At 43.4% G+C, this 20,692-nt stretch overlaps 1 protein-coding gene across 1 annotated transcript in view; it reads right to left on the reverse strand.

Annotated features, from left to right (window-relative positions):
• Positions 1-13,031: 13,031 nt before the first annotated feature.
• Positions 13,032-20,692, reverse strand: part of erfl3 (Ets2 repressor factor like 3) — a 53,481-nt gene continuing 45,820 nt past the window's right edge. Inside the window, exons 3-5 of the mRNA XM_044034056.1 lie at positions 16,304-16,419; positions 15,067-16,217; positions 13,032-14,583 (exon numbers count right to left, since the gene is read on the reverse strand). Of these exons, the coding sequence (XP_043889991.1) occupies positions 13,894-14,583; positions 15,067-16,217; positions 16,304-16,419 (1,957 nt within the window). The 3' untranslated portion in view covers positions 13,032-13,893. The remainder of the gene's footprint in view (positions 14,584-15,066; positions 16,218-16,303; positions 16,420-20,692) is intronic.

Genomic DNA, 20,692 nt, shown 5'->3' on the forward strand with positions numbered 1-20,692 from the left:
TTTGTTTGTATTTAAAACTAAGTGGAGACTAGAAAAAGCATGTTGGACGATGTTAAATATCATTGGGCCCAATATGGTTCCTTGTGGAACACCTTTAAAAAGGGTCAGGGGATCAGAAAGAAGAGCCTCAACCCTCACAGACTGTAAACAACTACAACAGGAACTAGTAACTTGTGAACCAGACCAGACTGCTCTCAGAAAGTCTTATATCTTTTAGTCAAAAGCCTTTGCCTCATCAACAACACTGTGATCTTTGTTATCAATGGCACTTACCATGTCATTTAAGACTTTAAGAGTAGCTGTGATACAACTACGTCCACATCTAAAGCCAGACAGTACCTGGTTAAGGACATTGTGAGTGACGACCAAGGCTATAATAGTTTTACTTTTAATTAGTTCTGCTTTTGCTTTAAATGAGTTAGTTTTAAATTTTAGAGTGGGTTTTTATTAGTTTTTATTTTTTGTAAATGCTTAGGTTTAGTTTTTATAAAGTGTAGTATTTGACAGGCGCAAGATTCAAAAAGGTCATAATAAGTATTGTGTCATAAACACCTAACAAAAGATGCCATTTTAAAAAATGTATTGGGACAATTGAAAAAACATCTCTGAATCAAAAACAACAGTCTACAAGAAAATAGCCTGAAGTGCAGAATGTGCATCACAGTGCTGAGGTTGGAAGCAGTTAGTGAGTCAGGTAAAAATCAAATAGCCAACAGACTAAAGACACGCATGAACATAACATAAATAATAATAAATAACTCCCATGAGACTAACAAACCAATACACCAGAGGTTTGATTTACTGAGATGAACTCACTCAACCCAATTAACTACAGATCAAATGTTGTAAACATTGCAAACAAAGACCGAATAAAACCATTTTTATTATGAATGAAAATAAATTTCAGTTTGTTTTATAAACACACAATTCAGCTTCATTTTGTTATTGTGTTTTTTTAAACAGTAGTTTTTATTTTTATCTGAGTTGTTGTTGATATAATTATACATCATAAATTATAACATAATTATAAAATACTGTATATGTTGCATTTCATATGTTCATCTCATCCATTACATCATTTTCAGCCCGTTTTTTTTCCTCCTGTCATGAGACCACCCTACCTTGTTAGTAAGCCGCCGCCCCTCCTCCTCCTCCTCCTCCTCCTCCTCCTCACAGTTTCTCCAGCTCTGCTCTCCCCCTCTCAGCAGGATCCTGACCTGTGACCTTCACCCTTCACCCCTCTCTGTGCACTCATCACTAGTCTGTCAGTCAAACACCAGAGACCCTCCTCTCCTGCTGAGCTGCACTGTCAGCCTGGTCTCTGCTACAGATGTCTGCAGATGAAAACAGAGAGGCGGAGGTGGTGGAAGAAGAAGAAGAAGAAGAAGAAGAAGAAACGCTGTGACATTAGAAGAAAAAACACACACACCGTTGTTGTTAATGTTTTAGAAACAGTAAACAAGTTTCCACCGTCCACACACGCCTCGCTCCTGTGTGTAAACTAACCTGGAACCAACAGCAACTCCACACGAAGCCAAAGTATCACGCAGATGTCTCGCACTTTGGAGCAGAAGCTCACAGTAGCATAACCTCCGACCCTCAGCGCGACCTCTCACCCACACCAATCACATCTGACATGACCTGTCAAAACCTCGTCTCAGACAAGAGAGCAAAATAGGAGAAAGTGACTGAGACACACAACAGCTTCGTAGTCATGGTGGTATTAGTGTGCACCAATAAAACAATGAAACCCAAAAGAAAGAAAGAAGGATTTGGAGAGGATTTACTGTCCTCTGCTGTCACATGTTTATTCTGACATCTTCAACAGGCTTCTGTTCCTGTTCCTTATCTAAAGTTCCTTCACTTTGGTCCAGGATGATGTTTACAATGCTGCTAAACATAAAACACCCAGACTCCACTGACTTCTGCCATCGCTGTGACTTTTCCCAACTTTCAGAGGTTTGGCGCCCAAAAAAATGACGCAACCCTTCTGAGGTCCACATAACAGTTGTACATCAGCAAGAATGAAGCACAACATTAAAGTGACCCCACATTAGGAATCACGTCATTTCATAATCCTTGCATAATCTCTAATCAACACATTATAAAGTTTAATAAGACCTTATAAGATGCTCATCAAGATTAGTAAGTCGAAAGAGATGTGGATACATGTTCATTATTGCTTCTTTTAAGACACTTTTATGCTCTTCTTGATCATTATAAAAAACACTTAGAAATAAATAAAAAAAGGTCCCTATATAAAAGAATAATAATAAATCAATATCGATCAAAACAAAACAGTTGTGACTTTGGCCTATGTTGTGTTTACAGATACATATAAAATAATGTTCTAATGACATCTTCGAGTATATTTTAATTCCGGTCATCTCACAGATTAAAGAATATATCTTTCAATCAAATTGAATTTGGTACATTATAATTTCAGTGTGAGGTGAGGTCTACTTGCAATACCTCCAAGACCCACTAGTGGGCCACAGCCTAGAATTCAATAGCAACATTTTTTTGTGCATATTCAAATTGATATTATATTCTATCCCAAAATGATTTCCTTAACTGGTGACTGATGTATGACTGCTCTGTTGTATCTTATTTATGATTGCACAGCACTTTGTGATTTTGAATACATAAATAAACTTTACTTACAGCAGAGAGGATGTTGGTCTTTGTTTGCATGGTGAGCACAGAACACGTGCTGCGACTGCTTTGTCCTGATCAAACATGGTGGTGCATGATGGCGGCCTCCTACGCCTACAAAATAACAATCATAATACATTTAATAAATAGATTCAAAATGTGATCACAAACATGCTAACAGAGCGTTCTAAATGCTACATGATAATCAGCATGATAAAGACGATGAAAAAGCATCTGCCTGCAAACACTGACTCCTGATTTTGCTTCACTTGTCTTTCTCTTCCCTCAGACTCAGAGTTAACTCCTCAATACCAACCTGACACAACATCATCAGAGATTTGTACTTGTGTTTCCACTGAACTCGTGCACTCTTTACCTTGGGCTTTCAGAGATGAATTGTGTGTCTGAAGAAAAGGAAGCGCTCATTGTCTCCTTCAGACTCTGCAAACTTGAGGATTTAAGGCAGATCGTGCCAAGAAACACTGGTGTTGAACACGGATATGAAAGAAAAGATGAAGACATGAATCCGTAAATGTCTCACATTCACGAACGGCTACTGTGACCTGATCCATAATAATTCTTATAAATGACTTCAAATGGTACAGAGGTCACATCCCAGCATGGTTTCAGGCTGACAGAGGTGGAGTATGAGGCTGGCATCCATGAGGAGAGAACAGTGGCACGTTGTACTCACTGCATGCTTCACTCACAGTAACTTTACACCACTCAGCTGTTCCTCGGGATCCAGCGTCTTGTTCCAGAGCTGGAGATGCGACTCTCTCGTTGACAGGCGTCCTTGGACACGCAGATTCTTGTCTGTGTGAGAGACAAAGTGAAGACACACACATGTTTGCACAGCATTTATAGTCAGCCCCTTACTTACTCTAATGTTTAACCCCGAGTCTTGACCCTCCAACAACGATGTCCTCACTCTCCTCACAAAGATACCCAGACAAGAACACACAAACACACACAGTATATATACAGTGCACTCAATGGCCACTTTATTAGGTACACATGACACCTAATAAAGTAGTGACACTGTCAGTGTGGTCTTCTGCTCTCTGCGTGTTCAGAGATGGTCTTCTTCATACCTCGGTTAAACAGGTGCATGCAGTGAGCGTCTGTGTAAGTAAACTCTATCTGACAGTGTAATAGTTGAGGTGAACACTTTAAAGACATGGAGTTTCCATGGGAAAATGTGGAGCTATTTAAATAACAGCATTATCAGCAACGTTAAAATACAGCGTCAAGTCAAATCAACTTTATTTCTGGAGCACATTTAACTTGTTCCAAAGTTTAGGAGCAGCTACAGAAAAGGCCTGTTTTTTTAGTTGGGATTTTGGCACTAAAATCTAAAAGTAACCTGTTATTATTATTATAATCGACCTTAGAGCGCGGGATGGAGCGTGAAGTCAAAGATGTTCCAAGAGGTAAATAGAGCTTTAAACCCAACAATAAAATGAAAAAAATACGGTGGTGTAAACAGGCCGAGCACATTCAGCTACAGACTTTTCACAGGAGGCAGATTTATTCTCAATAAGATCATTTGCTCTCTCATCATCCTCCTCTTCCTCACATATACTCCACACACTGGTGTAGTGAAATTGGATTAAGAAGAAGCGAGAGATAAGGTGACTCTGGTCAAATTTCCTCAGCTGCACTCCGATCACATACCCTGGTTAGACTGTTCCACCAGAGGATGCTTGCGTACCACTGGTAGTACACGTACCACAGTTTGAGAACCATGGCTGTAGAGCTCTATTATGAAATCAATGCGGCAGCGACTGCACTAAATTCAGTAAATAAAAAAAAGAAAAAAGAACTACACTTCTTTAATCGTGCAGTGAAGTCTTCTAACAACAGGGGGAGACAAATGACCAATGACCACACAGAGGAAGCAAAGTGTGAACCAGTTTTGTTTGTATGAATAAAAAGGAGAAGCGTGCCGTTGTGTGTTGACCTTTTACACATCAGGTCAGTCAGTGACACCTCAGACAAAGATCTATACCATATTTGACTCTTTTACGGTCATGAAGGTGCCACTGACGGGAGGGAGGAAGTAGAGAGAAGACAAAGTTTCAAACAAACCACATCAATGTGGGCTCACTCTCGTCTATAACAGAGTGCAGTGTGCTCTGAAAGTGCTTCACTCCTGTGTGTGGTGCATCTTTTCTCTGTACAGTGGAGGATGTGGTGAACTTACTATCATGCCGCCAGTATTTCACCATACGGTAACACTTGACAGAGCATGCAATGCAAACGACCTGTGTGTGTGTGTGTGCACAGGTTGTGGTTATATGTGCAGCAGAGAGTCGACTCTGCACGGGCTTCTGCGAAAGCAGGCGTTTAAAGGAAGTGAGGAGAGAGGGATGTGGGACAGGTGAGAGAGCACAGTGGTTCCTGTGGTCTCTTTCTCTTTCTGCTGTGTGTGAATGGAGCAGCTGGATGACTGGTGCGTCACCAGTGGGGTCCAGCAAAGTACACACACACACACACACACACACACGAGCATTCTTGCACAGGACACTCACAAACATACATGTGTTTCCTAGGCTATTACCTGAACTTTAACCTTACAAGAAAGCCTTAAAGGAATACTTCACCAATTTGCATTTAGCTTTGTATACAGAAAATTGTGCCTGTTACGTGCCCACCAGTGACACTTGGTCCGAGCCTTGAAACTGCTACGCTAATTCAGCATTTTTTGGGACTTTTTTAGGACCTCATTACCAGAATGTAAACACTGTCCGCCATCTTTGCTAACAGTTATGCTAACAGGACAGGAGTGTCACTGGTGGGCGTGTAACAAAGAAAAGAATGAAGATATTTCTAATGTAAACACTGTCCCATCTTTGCTAGTTATGCTAACAGGACCAAGTGTCACGGGGCGGTAACAAAGAAAGAATGAAGATATTTCTAATGTAAACACTGTCCATCTTTGCTAAGAGCTATGCTAACAGGACAGGAGTGTCACTGCACAAAGAAAAGAATGAAGATATTTCTAATGTAAACACTGTCCGGCTAACAGCTATGCTAACAGGAGTGTCACTGGTGGGCGTGTAACAAAGAAAAGAATGAAGATATTTCTAATGTAAACACTGTCCGCCATCTTTGCTAACAGCTATGCTAACAGGACAGGAGTGTCACTGGTGGGCGTGTAACAAAGAAAAGAATGAAGATGTTTCTCTACGCAGGGGAAACTGAGGTTGGGAAGCACCATTTTTCAAAACCTTTAATATAATATAATCAATATTCGTTCAATATAAGAAAAATCAGACCGTAGCTAACTCAACAGGCTTCCCAGCTCCTAGGACAGGCTCTGGTCATCTACCACCCTGCTAACAGGCCTCATCCTGACCTGTGCTGTGAAACCGCTACAGATGGTCCAGAACGTGGCCTCTGTTCATTGAGCTCCGCTCTTAGCTGCCTGCATCAAATTCAAATCACTGATGCTAGCCTACAAAGTGCGTCATGGGTCTGCTCCCACTGACTTAAATGCACTCCTAAAGGCTTCCGTTACCCCTCGACTACTCCGTTCATTGTTGTCTGGCAGTGCCAACACCCCGCACGAGACAATGCAGACTCTGGAATGATCTACCGAGCGCTACCAGAACAGTGGCGTCTTTGTCTATCTTCAAGAAGCTCTTGAAGGTCCAGCTCTTCCTAGAGCATCTCCTGTCCTAGCCCTTACCTTTTACCCCCTTCCCTGCTCCTTCTCCTGAAAGAAAAAAACGCAAGGTCAAAATCACAAAATCACAAAGACAGCTTTTTGAAACCGAAACATCGACAAACAGAAGTTCACCTGCAACCGGGCTCCTGTTGAATGATACCAGCTGTCAATCACATCATCAGCGATTGAGAAGTTCCATCTCGTCAGCAAAGTATTTACGGATGTTGTAAATGAAGTGAGCAACAAACTTCAGGGTGAGCTTCAGGGAGGAAACTAGAAGATCACATGCATTTTTTATATACAGTCTGTGGTAAGTCTCACAATGTGTCCTCACACATGTATACACACACACACACACACACACACAGTCTCCCTCACCAAGGTCAGCGCAGGTAAAACCAGGTAACACTAGTCATATATCACACTGACGTATTAGGAGCACGGGAGCCTGTGTGTGTGTGTGTGTGCGTGCGGGTAAATCACTGACATCACAGCTTTTTTTTGTTTGGTGACCGGTTACCGGTTACCAAGTCACTTGTGAGTGACTCAAAGTGTCTATGAGGAGTTCATCGCTGGTTGTTTTATATCTCCACTGGAGACATAAAATCAAAGCACGTGTGATAGATGGAGGAAGATGGTCTCACACGTACAGTATACCCACTGTAACAATTGGTTGCTGTAATTCTTTCATCTCTTTGTTTGTCAAGTGATTTCAGTCCTCAAGGAAAATGACGCGTGGCTTCAGACATGTGACGTGTGTGATAGGTGATAGAGTGAATGTTACACACACACTCATTTTGAGTTGTTTCGTGCCAATCCCGAGCTGACATAGGGCGAAAGGCGGGGGACACCCTGGACAGGTCGCCAGTCCATCACAGGGACACATATAGAGACAAACAATCATTCATTCACACACACACACTCTTGTAGTGTTCAGCTAACCTCTGCATGTTTTTGGACACATGGGATGAGCCCGGAGAAGACCCACACACACGAAGAACCGGCTGGGACACAAACCAGGCAACAGCGCTAGCCACAACCGGTGCATCACAGTAAAAATGTTTGAATCCCGTTTTAATCAGGGCCTTTCTGTGTGTGTGTGTGTGTGTGTGTGTGTGTGTTTATACTCCATCTTCAAACGCATGCAGATCAGTGTAAGGAAACTCTAAACTGCCTACAGTTGTGAATGTGAGATTGAAAGGTTGTTTCTCGGAGAGGGCGATCTGTCGATCTTGGGGTCACCCGGGATTACCTCGCGCTGTCTTCGTGACTGTCAAAGGATTAACAGTATAGAAGATATAGATGATGAACTCACAGTTGCATGGTGAGCCTATGAAACACTTTCAGAGGTGTTGGCTCCACATTAGAGATACTGTTGAATATTAAAGGTGTATAAGTGTATAGTGCAGAAGTGAATCATCTCTTAAAAAAGCCCGTTCTTAGCCTTAGAAAAACTCTTTTATTTGGAATGAAGGTAAGGTTCTTCTTCCCATAGACCACTCTCCAGAGCCTGAATGGTGTGATTCACATTTTGAAGCCCGAGCTGAACACTGGACTCATGTCAGCTCAAACACTTCTCATTCACTTTGAACAGAATATCACAGAACTGCATTGTCCAGCTAATAAAATCATGTTTAACACTGAACTCAAGCGAAGCTCTTGGACAAGGTTGTTCTTCCAGTGATCTATGTTTTTGTGAGACAAAGTCAATGGTCTGTATTTAGATTTCTGGCCTTGATGACCACACAAAGCTGCTTTACACGACACCTTTGCCATTCACTCTCACTTTCATACAGCATGTAGACTAGCGGAGCCGGGAATCAAACCTTTTGAGTTGAAAGACGACTCACTCTACCACTGAGCTACCGTCGCTCCCCAACATGGCAGACAGATCACACATCACCATCACTTTAGCAGCATTAGCATCTTTTTGCTATCTCTGCGTAGCTACCTCCAGCACCAAGTGTCAGACCCGCCCACCATCAAGCGACAACATGAAACAAACTATGAGGGGAAATGAACCAAATGAAGTTAAACCAACAATGATGAAGACAGAAGATAGAAAAGAGAGTTGTAAAAGAGTGTTTAGAAAGAATAAGCAGGAGTCTCCTTTTTGTCTCACCTTTAGATAATTCTTACACACTGGACGTCTCACTTGTCCATGTAACTAGTTCAAAAACACACAGGGTTCCCACACCTCAAACTCAAGGACTTTCCCAGACCAATTCCCTCAAATTCAAGGACTATACACAGCTTAAGATGGGAGGACCATTTGTAAGAGCCGCTTCACCCACGGTGTCCACGTTTACTGGTTTCATTTACCGTTAACGCTCATTGTTCTCCGGCTCAAAAACACTTGGACTTGTGATATGAAATTGTACTGAGCTGCAGTATGAAAAGAAAAAATACTTCATATACTTTATGAAAATGTACAGATGTTTGTGTCTATGAGACAGTTCTCCCACAGCTCCTCCTCCACCTCCTCCTCTGACGGTGTTAATGACGAGTGAGCGTGTGCTGATGTCACAGTCTAAGGTAAACGGCTGAGTCTAATGTGAACATTACATTATGTGGATGGATGAGCAGCACGCTGTGATTTTCTTCGTCATGGCGACGACCTCAGAGACGTCTGCATCACGGTGACCATGGAAGCACCTGTGTCCATTTGACTCCCTTTATACATAATTTAGTCCGTTTTTTACTCTTGGGAATTTTACTCAATACAATTTCTTTCCATCACTAATTCATTTACTTTCTTATTAATTTATTTAGCCATTTTTAAATGTATATAAGTAATTTCATCTTTACGTGCAATAATCTGTCAATAAAACTGATTTTAAGAGTGATTGACTGTCTCACATCACGTTACAAAATTGTCTCCTGGAAGGCGCAGACTTGTTTCACGACTCAAAAAGCTTAAAGCTGTTGAGTGTTTTTATTTACACTGTAATTAACACAAATCTTTTAACACCAGACAAAAAGTCAGGGCTTTAATCTCCTTGTTTACACAAAACGTGGTCATAAAACTGTGCCGTCCGATTATAAGCCAGTCATAAATACGGATGCATGAAAGGGAGACGGACATAAATAAACACACGGTCGCGTTCATATTGGGTTTTAACTGGTTTTAATTAACCCTGATTACAGCTTAATTACAAGTTTGGAGGAAAAAAAATAAACACGAAAGAAGTGGAGAAAATATTCAATGTTACATCATGGTATTAACGCTCATCTCTCCGATTGAGTGTTACGTAACTGCTCGGGGGAGACGAGGGGGAAAGAAGAGACTGAAAGAGGGAGAAGATAGACGTTTACACAGTAAAACAATACATCTTTTTTCTTCTTTTAAAAACATAAAACCCCACTGCCCCCCGCAAAAAAATGAAAAAAATATACGAGAGGGACAGAGAAAGAGAGAAAACACATTATCAAATAAAAATCACAATACATGACTAAAGATAAAACCACTTCCCCTCTGACCCTTAATAAAATCCTCTGTCACCGCTCTTCCCTCGCAGTCCCTGGTGTTATTTCTCTGTCTGCATCAAAATTAATATTACACATTTTTTTGTTAAATTACAATTGTAAAAATGAAATACAGGAAGGAAAAAAAGAGATTTCTGGTTCAGGGGCTTGAAGGTTCTGAAACGGGGAATGGAGTTTGGGGTTTGGTGAGGAGATTCCACATCGTCCAAAATGATGTACACAACATAGAAAGCAACAGCTAACAGAACCATGGAATAATAATAATAATAATAATAATAATGCAAGGTGGAGAGGTAAACAACCCCCAATGAGAACAATAAGAACAACAACAATAATCAACCGCAATATTGACATCAGGAAAATGAACTCGGCAAACGTAATTATTTTTTAACAGTTGTAAGATGTCGTCTTTGTGCTGTTTGTCTTCCGTTCCTCGACCGACAGCCTACGTTTCAACCAGACTCCAGTCATTCATTTAACCCTGCACCATCATTCATGACTGAGTCAGAGCGCGCCACAGTCAGCAGGAAGTCACAACGGCTCAGAACCGAGCAAAACAGAGGGGGAGCAGAGCAGGTAGGCCGAGCTGCAGCACAGATATGAAACACAGTAATAAGGCAGCAGTCTGTTCAAATACAGACACAGGAGTTAGTGAGTGTGTGTTGCGACCTGCTCCAGTCCAGACCACAGGCTCTGATGAGGAAATTGGATCAGCTCAGCTACACAGAGCGCCTGCCTGGAGGCCATCTATCTCACAGTTCACTGCTATAGATCCGTCTTGTCGCTGCTGGTCAGGCAGGGACAGGCCTCTCTCTGGTCAACACGGCTCACATCGACCACTCAGACGCCCGGATGATGAGGCTGCAGAGATGGAGCGCTCCAACGCGATTGTGCGTAGTATGTGCTCACGTGTGTGTATGTGTGTGTGTGTGTCTGAAAAAGCTCCCTTTGCATCGCTCCAACGCCGCAGTGAATGCTAACTGACTTTAAAAGGTTCAGTGTGTAAGAATCAGTGCCACCTAATGGCGAGAGTACAGATAACCACTCCCTCTACCACGCGAGTATGTGGCGACCTTCATACTCCAATGAATATGTAAATGCAACAAACAAAAGATGTTTTTAAGTTGATACACTCAGTTATTTGTGGGTGGAGTTATTCTTTTTTAATTCATGTTGTAAGTTTTGCACTTGAAAAACAGACGCCGCTCGGGCATGTTTGTCTGTTGTGGCACAAAATGGCAGCTAAAGCAAGGTGAGTAGATTTAAAAGGTTCATTCGAAACAAATCTAGTTGTAATCGTGCAACAGTGACTGCTGCAAGTTGCCAGTTGATGCTCACGGCGCTCTCTTTAAGACAACTTAGTAATTGCAGTCTGATGTGCTTCTAGACTGTATATCATCGAAAACATAATGGGATAATGGAGCCATTGTGTGATTTATAATGTCATTACACGATTAATCGTTTCAATAACCAATGACGTCTGTTGCAGCCCTATTATACTCTTGTACAAACATAGTTCTTGGTCAGTTTCTGCCAACAAACCCTCCTACATGTTACACACTGGACCTTTAAAGGTAATGACAAGATTACTGTGTCAATAATAACACATGAGCTCACTCACACACACACACACACACACACACACACACACACACCTGGAGAGGCGGCCTGGGGCCAGGACAGCTCAGGGTGGGAGCAGAGTGAGACTGTACAGACAGGAAAGTGAAGCACACATCTGAATCATTAGCAGTCGTTTTGTTTTTTTTCCTAATCGACGGTAGACTGGCCTGTTTGGTTTTTGTCTGGTTATGAAACAAATGTACAAGAAACAAACCTGAACCTCAACCTTTCCTCTCCCTGCCCTCACCTGCACTCTGTTCTACAGTTAATGAATGAGTGACATGACACTCAATATTATACGCTTAAAAAAAAAAAAAAATAATCCTGAATCAATCATATCATTAAAACGCTATGGGTCTGTTAAAATCTCACTTTTCTTCAATAGTTTCATTTAATATATATATATCTTTATATATATACATATACAGTATATATAAAGATATAGTCCGCATTACAGCTCAGTTTGCACTTCAGTTCATGCTATAAAAACAAGGCATAGAGAGGCTCCGTGTGTGTGTGTGTGTGTGTGAGTGGACCTGAGGATGACGACACTAAGGAGAGCTGGAGGTCCAGACACAGAGAGGGAGCACATTCACAAAGGGACAGTTCAGGGTTTTTGGAAGTGCAGTTGTATGAGATGCTGACACATACTGAGCTGATGTCACCGTGCATGACACATGGACAATGATGTTTGTGAGGCTTTATGATCCGCTCACTGTCCCTGCACCAAAGTCCAGAGAGAAATGATTTTTACACTCCACCAGTAAATTCAAGGGTGTCCTCTTGTGAATTCTGTGTTTGAAATCCTTTGTTCACATTTACCTTAGTAACACAAACCTACCAAACCAAGCAGCTGCTGTGTCACTGTGGCCTAAAAACACAGATTTTCCCTCTGGACTTTGGTGTGAGAAGATGACACTTTACAAACGTCACTTTCCAGCTGGAGAAATCTGTCTTCTGTGAGATTATGTAGCAAAGTATGAGATATTGTAGACTTAATTAGGCTCTGCATTTTTAAGTGTACCCGCTTGCAGCTTTGTTTTAAGTGAGAGCAATGTGAAAATGTGTCAGCACCTCTTACAAACACGCCACAAAACCTGAGCTATCACTTTAAGAGCAAAAGGCAGTGCTGTGCACGAGTGTGTGTGTGTGTGTGTGTGTGAGAGAGAGAGAGAGAGTCTTTGCTGGTTTTATTTAACACTATCTATGATTGTTAAAAGAGCTTCCTCTGGTGAACTGGGACTCTGCGCTGCTGGGAATGAGGGAAACTATTTTCAGTGTACAAGCCATGTTAGGTGAGGCGAGAAGGTTAGTTAAAAGTTACTGCAGCCCACCCTCAAATCCCTCCTCCCCCAGTGTTGTCCCTCCGTGGTCCCTTCAGCAGCTCCTCTTCAGTCTTCTCTCCCATTTTCATTTTATTGAGTGGAGTCATGATCTTTCCACAGGTGGTCCGCAAGGAGACAGGAGAGAGACAGACAGAAGGAAGGTCAAACTAAAATCATCATCTCTGAGAGGGCGGTGTGTGTGTATGGTCTTGTGTTGCTGTGAACACTGTTTAGTGTCCATATCGTCCCCAAGTTCCATTCACTGTTGGCTGTTTTTTTTTGATAGTTATATTTGCTGGAGTCTGTTTGTGTGCATGATTCAAATAAAACATACAGCAATAGGCTTCCCTGAGTGGAGTGGGTCAGGTTTAAGAGTCAGTCAGACAGACAACGCCAACAGCCCCACTCTTCAGTACTTAGAGACACACTTTCCTTTTCATCCTTGTGATGTTTCAGTATCTGGCAGACTTTGCAAAGGGTTCACGAGTTAAGTGATGACATCTCGAAGCAGTTGTTCTGCTCATATCCCACACACTCTGCCTCTGTTTGCCGCCGCCTGTGGGCTGTGGGTTTTTTGGATACAGGCACTTGTCAAAGTCCTGTTGTCTCATAAGAAAAGTATCATGGAAAGAGGGAGCACGATGTCGTCCTGGGTGTGCAGAGCTGGGCTGTAAGGGAGTCAGTGTCCCCCTGAGGAAAGTCTTGCTTGACTGGCTGTGGATTCTACTGGTTGGGGTATGAAGGCAGGAGCTGTGCTACTGGGACAGGGCATCTGGAGATTCGTCGTCCTGGTGGGAGGTGAAGTTTCATGAGGGAGCTTCGCTGTGATTTAACCCCCCGCCACAGTCACTGTGTCTGGGGTGGCTGAATCTGAAAGGACATGTCCCAGAAAGGCTCTGACCCAAACAGAAGCTGAGTGAGCTGGGTGATCTGACGGGCTTCATGTTTGAGAGGCTGCTTGTACGCGCCCGCGTGTGTGTGTGTGTGTGTGTTGAACTGTGCTGTCAGTTTACTGATACTGGGTTCAAGAATCTAGTTTGTCAGTGTGGGAGAGGGATTACAGAGGAACCATTTACAATCTCCTGCACCATCTCCTGTGCTACTGGAACAGTAGTGTTTATGCTGCATGTCTCATCAGCAGTCTTTGTTCTCCAGGGACAGCTGTGCAGTGGCACGATGCAGCTCGGCGCTCACCCTCCGGTGTGAGGCCAACGGCGTGGCTAAAGAGCCCTCATACGCCAAAGGGGGAGGACTGTCCCCGTCTCCACTGCCTGTCCCATCCTCCTCCATCTGCATTCGTCCATTGCTTTGCCTCTGTCTTTCCCTCTCCTCCTCTGGTCGCACTTTCTTGTCGTCGGACTCCTCCTGTGAGGCCTCCATGCGCTGGTCTTCGCTCCAGCGCCGTTTAAAGCGTAACTTGAGGGGGATGCACTTAGTGTGGAAAGCTCCTGCCGAGCCCGTCTGAGGCGGGGGAGTGCTGCTCTCCCCCGGCTCAGTGGGTTCAGTTTTGAGGACAGGTATCCCACGGTGGGAGTTGGAGTGTGTTTGCTGTGAGGTGAAGAAGGGTGTCAGACCAGGTGGAGGTGGAGCGGGGGCTTTAAAGACATCCTCGTCCAGGTCTTCATCAGGATTGGTGTGATGCTGGGATGTGGCTGTGCCGTTAGCAAGGTGGTGACGGTGATGGAGGTGATGGTGGTGGTCAGAGGCTCTAGAGTGCCTGGGGGAGAAGAGCTCAAACTCTTCATCTCTTTCATCTGGGTCCTCATCACTGATGTCAGTCACCTCCACCTCTTCTTCTGACTCTATGTCAGAGATCGGCTCCACCTGGACAGTCAGGTAAAAACAGGGACAACGACAAAAATGAGCACAAGAGGAAAACGACAGTGAAACGATCAAACATTTTAGTTCTGAACTTACTACTAAAATGTCTAGTATTTTGGGCATGATTGAGCAGTAATTCCATAATGAATGTATTTTAGAGGTTTGGTTTTAGTTGGGCTACCACAATCATTTTCTTATGTTGTGTAAAAGTGCCGACTGACAATGAAAACTGAAGAAGAGTCAGACAATAAGAGAGTAAGAGTTTCAGAGAGTTTCAGAGATGCTAATCTGATAAGAGCATGGGTCAGAAAGAGCCAAACCCATAATGTTTTAATAAACTGCTAATTATTATATATATTATAAATATTTTTCCAACAATCCTGCTGACTGCTACTTTAAAGGAAATGTAGCGTGTGGATTCCAGTCACACATTTTCCTTCAAAAGATTTAAGGCTTTAGTGCTGCACAGATCCGTGTGTGTCTCACCTTTATCTTGGGAAGTCCTGCACTGTTCAGAGACTGTGTTGAGGACGAGGCAGAGATGAGACCCGAACCACTGGCTGAGCTCAGGTCGCTGCCAAACGACAGTGAGGATCCAAGGCCAGAGGTGGACGACATGGAGCCAGATCCTGAGGACAGTGAGCTCTGCCTGGCTTTGCTCTGGCTTTGAGTCTCCCGCTGCTTCCTGCCAAGTGGTGGCGGCTGCAGCTTAAACTTGAAGGGCGACATGTGTGGAGGCTCCTCACCCAGATGGAGTGGATGGTGCATTGGATGGGAGTGGGGGTGAGGGTGAGGGTGAGCTGAGTGAGGCTGGTGTGGATGGTGGTGAGCTGAGTGAGCCAGAGGTGGATGGTGGTGGCGCTCTCCTCCTCTCTCTCCTCCTGCTGCTCTCTCGGCCACGCCTCTTTCTCCGCTCAGAACCACCTTGTCTGCCGCGGGCCGGTGTGGCTGTGGGATGACGATATTGGGGTACTGGAGGAAAGCTCTGGGGCTGAGGCCGTAGTTGTAGACTGACTGGGTGTGGGCCTTCAGATAGCGCTTCATGTCCTCTGGGTTGAAGGAGAAGTGGGAGCCTAACATGGGGGACAGGGTGGGTGAGGGAGTATAGGCTAAGTGAGATGAGGGGGTCATGGATAATGCCGGGGACAGAGGAGGAGCAAGAAGGCCAGCTCCTCCTGGCCCTGGCAGAGGGGACACAGGGAAGGGGGACAGGGGGTCCGGGTGGATCCGGTGCCCGGCAGGGCCACGAGATCCTGGGTGTCCAGGTGGGTTTCCTCCTCCATACATGCGGAAAAGGGTTTCATGAGACAGACGGGGATGGATGATACTCCTATAGCCACCACCTCCACCTCCACCCCCAGGTCCTCCTCCTCCTCCTCCTCCACTCACACCCCTCTCTCCCCTCTCCTCTCCTGCCCCGCTGTTACCTTCCTCAATCTCAGAGTTGACAGAAGTGCCGTCGCTGCAGTCGCTGACAGAGCCGCGTGCCATTCGCCGGGCCACGGAGCTGAACATGCCACCGGGGCTGCGGAGGTCCTCGTTGGGGGAGAGGACTTCAGAGGGAGTTGAAGGAGGAAAGCGGAAGTGGGTTCCTGCTCCGGTGGGGACAGGAGGAGCACTCTGAGGAACACTGCTCCCTGGACATGGGAGGGAGGAGAAAAATGTGATATTGTTACATCCAGGAGATATCTCACACATGCAGCACTGCACTGACTGAACTTACCGGTCGAGCCCATGTCGATGAAAGGATAGTTGACCAAAACCAGTTTATTGAAGTTAAACTTATAAGTGAACCTCTTGCCTTTAGTCTTATGGAGGATTCTCTTGTTGTAGTAGTATCTGGAAGAGAGCATTAAACAGATATAAATGTTGTGACACGTTACTGTGCTTATATATGAATTATTCACACAAAGACAAATGTAAACACACATAAAGGGAAAATAATTGCACATAGTTTGGACTACTGGACTTCAGCAACACCCAAAATTATTACTTTTCCTGAAGTGTTTGGGACGATGACCGATGAGCTTGCACACACACACACACACACTTTAATAAGCACTAGTCTTTCATCTGCCACCCCCGACCCACACCCCCTCCTTACTAGTAGATATTACAGAGTGTTGTATGACACTTGCACAAAGCAGACACAGAAAGGATAGGATGGGATGGGAGGGTGAGGATGAGAGATAGCAACAGACACAGAGAAACAGATGAAAAGCAGTGGATGGATTGGGTCATGGAGCAACAGAGTGATGACGTGTATGTGTGTGTGTGTGTGTGTAGGGATAAACAAACAATTCAGAGTTTAGATCAGTTCAATGTACTCAGCCGTACCATGGCTGCAAAACGTTACACTAGTTTGAGCATGGCATGGATGGTCAGGGCACAGTGGTACAGTATGTGAGCAGATTGACTCATAGTGCTAGTGTTTGAGAAAGTGAAGCAACTCCAATAATCTACTGGATTCATCTTCGAGAGCTGACCAGGAGAAATATGTCTTTTTTAAGTTTTTGTCAGGTAAATGTTGCACGCAATAACACATTCTGTCTTCCATTTAACTAAATGGCCTTGTCGTCTTATGTAACATCAAAGCAAAGCCACCAATAATTCACCCCATCTTTATCTGTTTATGTAATGACCATTCTCTCTCTCTCTCTCCCTCTCTCTCTCTATCTCTCTCGTGGCTCCTGCCCACAGTACAAGGCTCCATTTTTATTAACCTTTGTCCATGTACAGCTCTTTATGTAACATCTCTCTGCTTTCTTCCACAGATCCACATCCAGTTTATGTAACCTCTGTTTCCCCGACTGGAAACTGTCACACAATGAAGGAGACGGAGTGAAGGAAGGATAAGGAGATGGAGGCGCAAGAAACAAACAGAGATGTTGTGTGTTTATCCATCGGAGAGGACGAGCTTGAGTGTCATGCTCCTCCAAAAACTACGACCGCTATCATTTTAACATAACCCCTGGCTATTAAAACACAAGATGCAACCAGACGGCACTTTGCACATCATGTCTGCATGCCTACCTGCTTTTATAGCTGGAGACTGTGCTGTCTCATCCTCCTGCATGTGTCTGCTGGCACAAGTTAAGTGAAGTGTGCTGGCAAAGATATGGGCTTCAGGGCATGTAGGTAATTCTGAGTTAATCAGAGCCCATTGACTATCATTACACTGAATGGTAGTTATCCAAACTGCAGTGTGTGTGTGTGTGTGTGTGTGTGGTGGGGGTGCTGCCCTTCACCCCCTCTTATTATGCTTATTACACAGACTTATTGGGCCATTTTTGCTCTGAGAACAGACTGTTGCTCTTTTTCACTTCTCTTTGACCCTCCCCCTCTCCTCCCTTTATACGACTGATACCTCTCTCTCTCTCTCTCTCTCTCTTTCTACCTCCCCCTTTTTATACCACGCACTCGTCCCCTAAGGGAATGGGAGAGGGGAGAGAGATGGGGAGAGACAGGACAGGCCTGCACTGCTGAAAACATTGTTTACGCCAGGCACAAAGCAGCATGTAATTTGCGCTCGAGGGGAGACACTCACAAGGGTCGGGAAGGAGGGAAGGAGGGAAGGAGGGAAGAGTTGCGTTGGGAGCAAAAGACGGACAGGACGTTGAGAGGGGTTCAAACTCCCAAAGGACTGTAATCGAATTGGCTGAAGATACAAAAGTCAACAAGCTGTGCTATGGCTCACATGAGGGTCTAATATAAAATAAATATAGAATGCAAGGGTAGAAAACTAAATGCTGATGATCAGATAGTATAATTTCCACCATTTTCCATCTAGCATTGCTTCCCATTATATGAAGTATTAAAATACACCTGTGTGCATGACATGCTCTTCCTGAAAACATGTCTGCCAGCAGGGACAATAGAAGTCTTCTGTCTACAATACCTTTAGAGTATGTTTGTCATTTTCCAGCCATTTCCAACAGGAAACTGACGTTTATTTATAAACTTGTGGGGCTCACAGGAGCTGCTGGTTTACTCCTGTCTTGTTTGGTAAGTTTATGTCACAACATATTTGAACTTACTGGTGGAGTCAGATCAACATCAACAACAACAACAACAACAACAACAACAAAGCAACACAAACTTAGCTTTCCAGTCAGAAAAGTCTAACAACTTAACTAACAACAGCAGGAAAAAGTGGAAAGAGACACTGTAGACTAAAACAAGCGTAAAATTGTATTAGATGAGCCTTTTGTTGAGTAGGTGAATTTGTTTTTCATTGCAGTAAAAGAGTGAACATCCATGTCTGGAGCTGGTTCTTGGCACAGGGGGCGAGCTGAAATGAGCTGAGCGCAGTCAGGACAGACTTTATGTCAATGAAGTAAAACCTGAACTCTTCCTTTACTATAAAGTTGTTCAAACACTAAAAGAACATTTCAGTAAAATGTGCTTATTATCTCACGGCCTCCAAAATCTGCTGATATCTCATTAATGGAGTTTTATACTTTAAAGTTAATTACAGATGTGATGCATTAGTTTAATATACGTGTAAATTGGCAGCTGAGTGTATAAATGATATCCCTGTACTAACACTATCCGTCTGACCCTGACTTGTGGCAGTCAGTGAGTAGGGAGTAAAGCCAACTTAAATGTTGTGTGCGCTTGGCTGCACTCACTCGCTCGCACACGCAGTTAATAGAGTGAATGCTGAAATGCAGAGTCGGAAGCAACGACAACAACCCGTTGCTGCGTAATCCCAGCCGCGGCATCTGAGGCCGTGCTTAGAGCACATGGTCACCCATTCTTTCTGCGTGCCCCCCCCTCCTGTGCCGTCATACAGGCAGACGCTCTTTGAAGAGTATTTGAACTCACTTCAAAAGAGAAGAAAGAGATTCTTTGAGCGCCTGTGTTTAGCTGCCCACCATCACACTCATTTTACACACAAAATGTACATACATATATATGTATATATATATATATATATATATATATATATATATATATATATATATATATATATATATATATATACATACATATATATACACACGCACACACCTCCCTCATATCCTGACTCTGCAACTGCCATCCCATTAAACACGTGTGCCACCACACACCCGCAGAACGAATCATCCAGTAAGACGCTGCTTTATCCTGCTCTGTTTAACCAAAGGAGCAGATAGAACAATCAATGCAAGCATGGATTTAGGCAAAGCCTTCAGGGAGACAGAGGGGAGGCTTTCTATCAAGTCCGTCGTAACTGTGTGTGATTCTAGGCCAGGAATTAAGGCTGCGATTACACAGACCTGCTGAGATCCACGAACATTATGATCAAAGCAGAGAGAGCGAAGCAGCAGGAGCTCCATGCCACTGAATGAACAAACAGTAGATATTTCAAAACAGCACTTAGCACGTTTGTAGGCATTTGCTGGAAAAATATTACATTATTTCTACTTACCGGTATCTTGTTATCAACCTTCCAGATTTCATTGAACACAAAAAGCAGCCTTGATAGAAAAAAAAGCAAAGCTAAATCATGTTTAAAAGATGAATACATATTTAATTTATTTTTTGTTAACACCAAGCGTATCGGAGACGACAAGTTTGTGCAAGGGCACTTTGCATTACTGTAATTATGCGACGGTTTGTGCTATCGGAAAAATTCCAATGGTTTCTGAAAGCTGAGAAGTTGAGAAGTCAAAGTCAATATGTGGTTATTACGGTAAAAACACAGTTTACATTTTTGGCCTGTTTTTGGACAGACTCAAACAAATGGTATTTTAAATATGTTTTATACGGTTTTAAATTTTAGTTAAAATCTGGTTTTCATGTACAACAACAATGTTTTTTCTAAATAAAACTTTTAGTTTTTCTTCATTTTAAATTGTCAATACACTATTTTAACATGCAGTAAATAGATATTGAAAAGTGTTTTGGGAAATCACTTAATCACAGGACATTTTCAGGCCCTTTTATGGTTAAAACAAGTTAAATTTAAATTTTGAGGCTTGGTGTTAAACGGTTAATCTGGCATTTATATCAAATGTATTCATCAAGTCATTGCTAAGGTCTCAAAAGCAGAAGTCAATAAAATGAGGTCAATGGGGAAAAAAAAGACCTGTATGACCTATACCAGAGTTAACCCTAACCTCTCGAC

Source organism: Solea senegalensis, linkage group LG9 (assembly GCF_019176455.1).
Source record: "Solea senegalensis isolate Sse05_10M linkage group LG9, IFAPA_SoseM_1, whole genome shotgun sequence".
Taxonomy (NCBI): domain Eukaryota; kingdom Metazoa; phylum Chordata; class Actinopteri; order Pleuronectiformes; family Soleidae; genus Solea; species Solea senegalensis.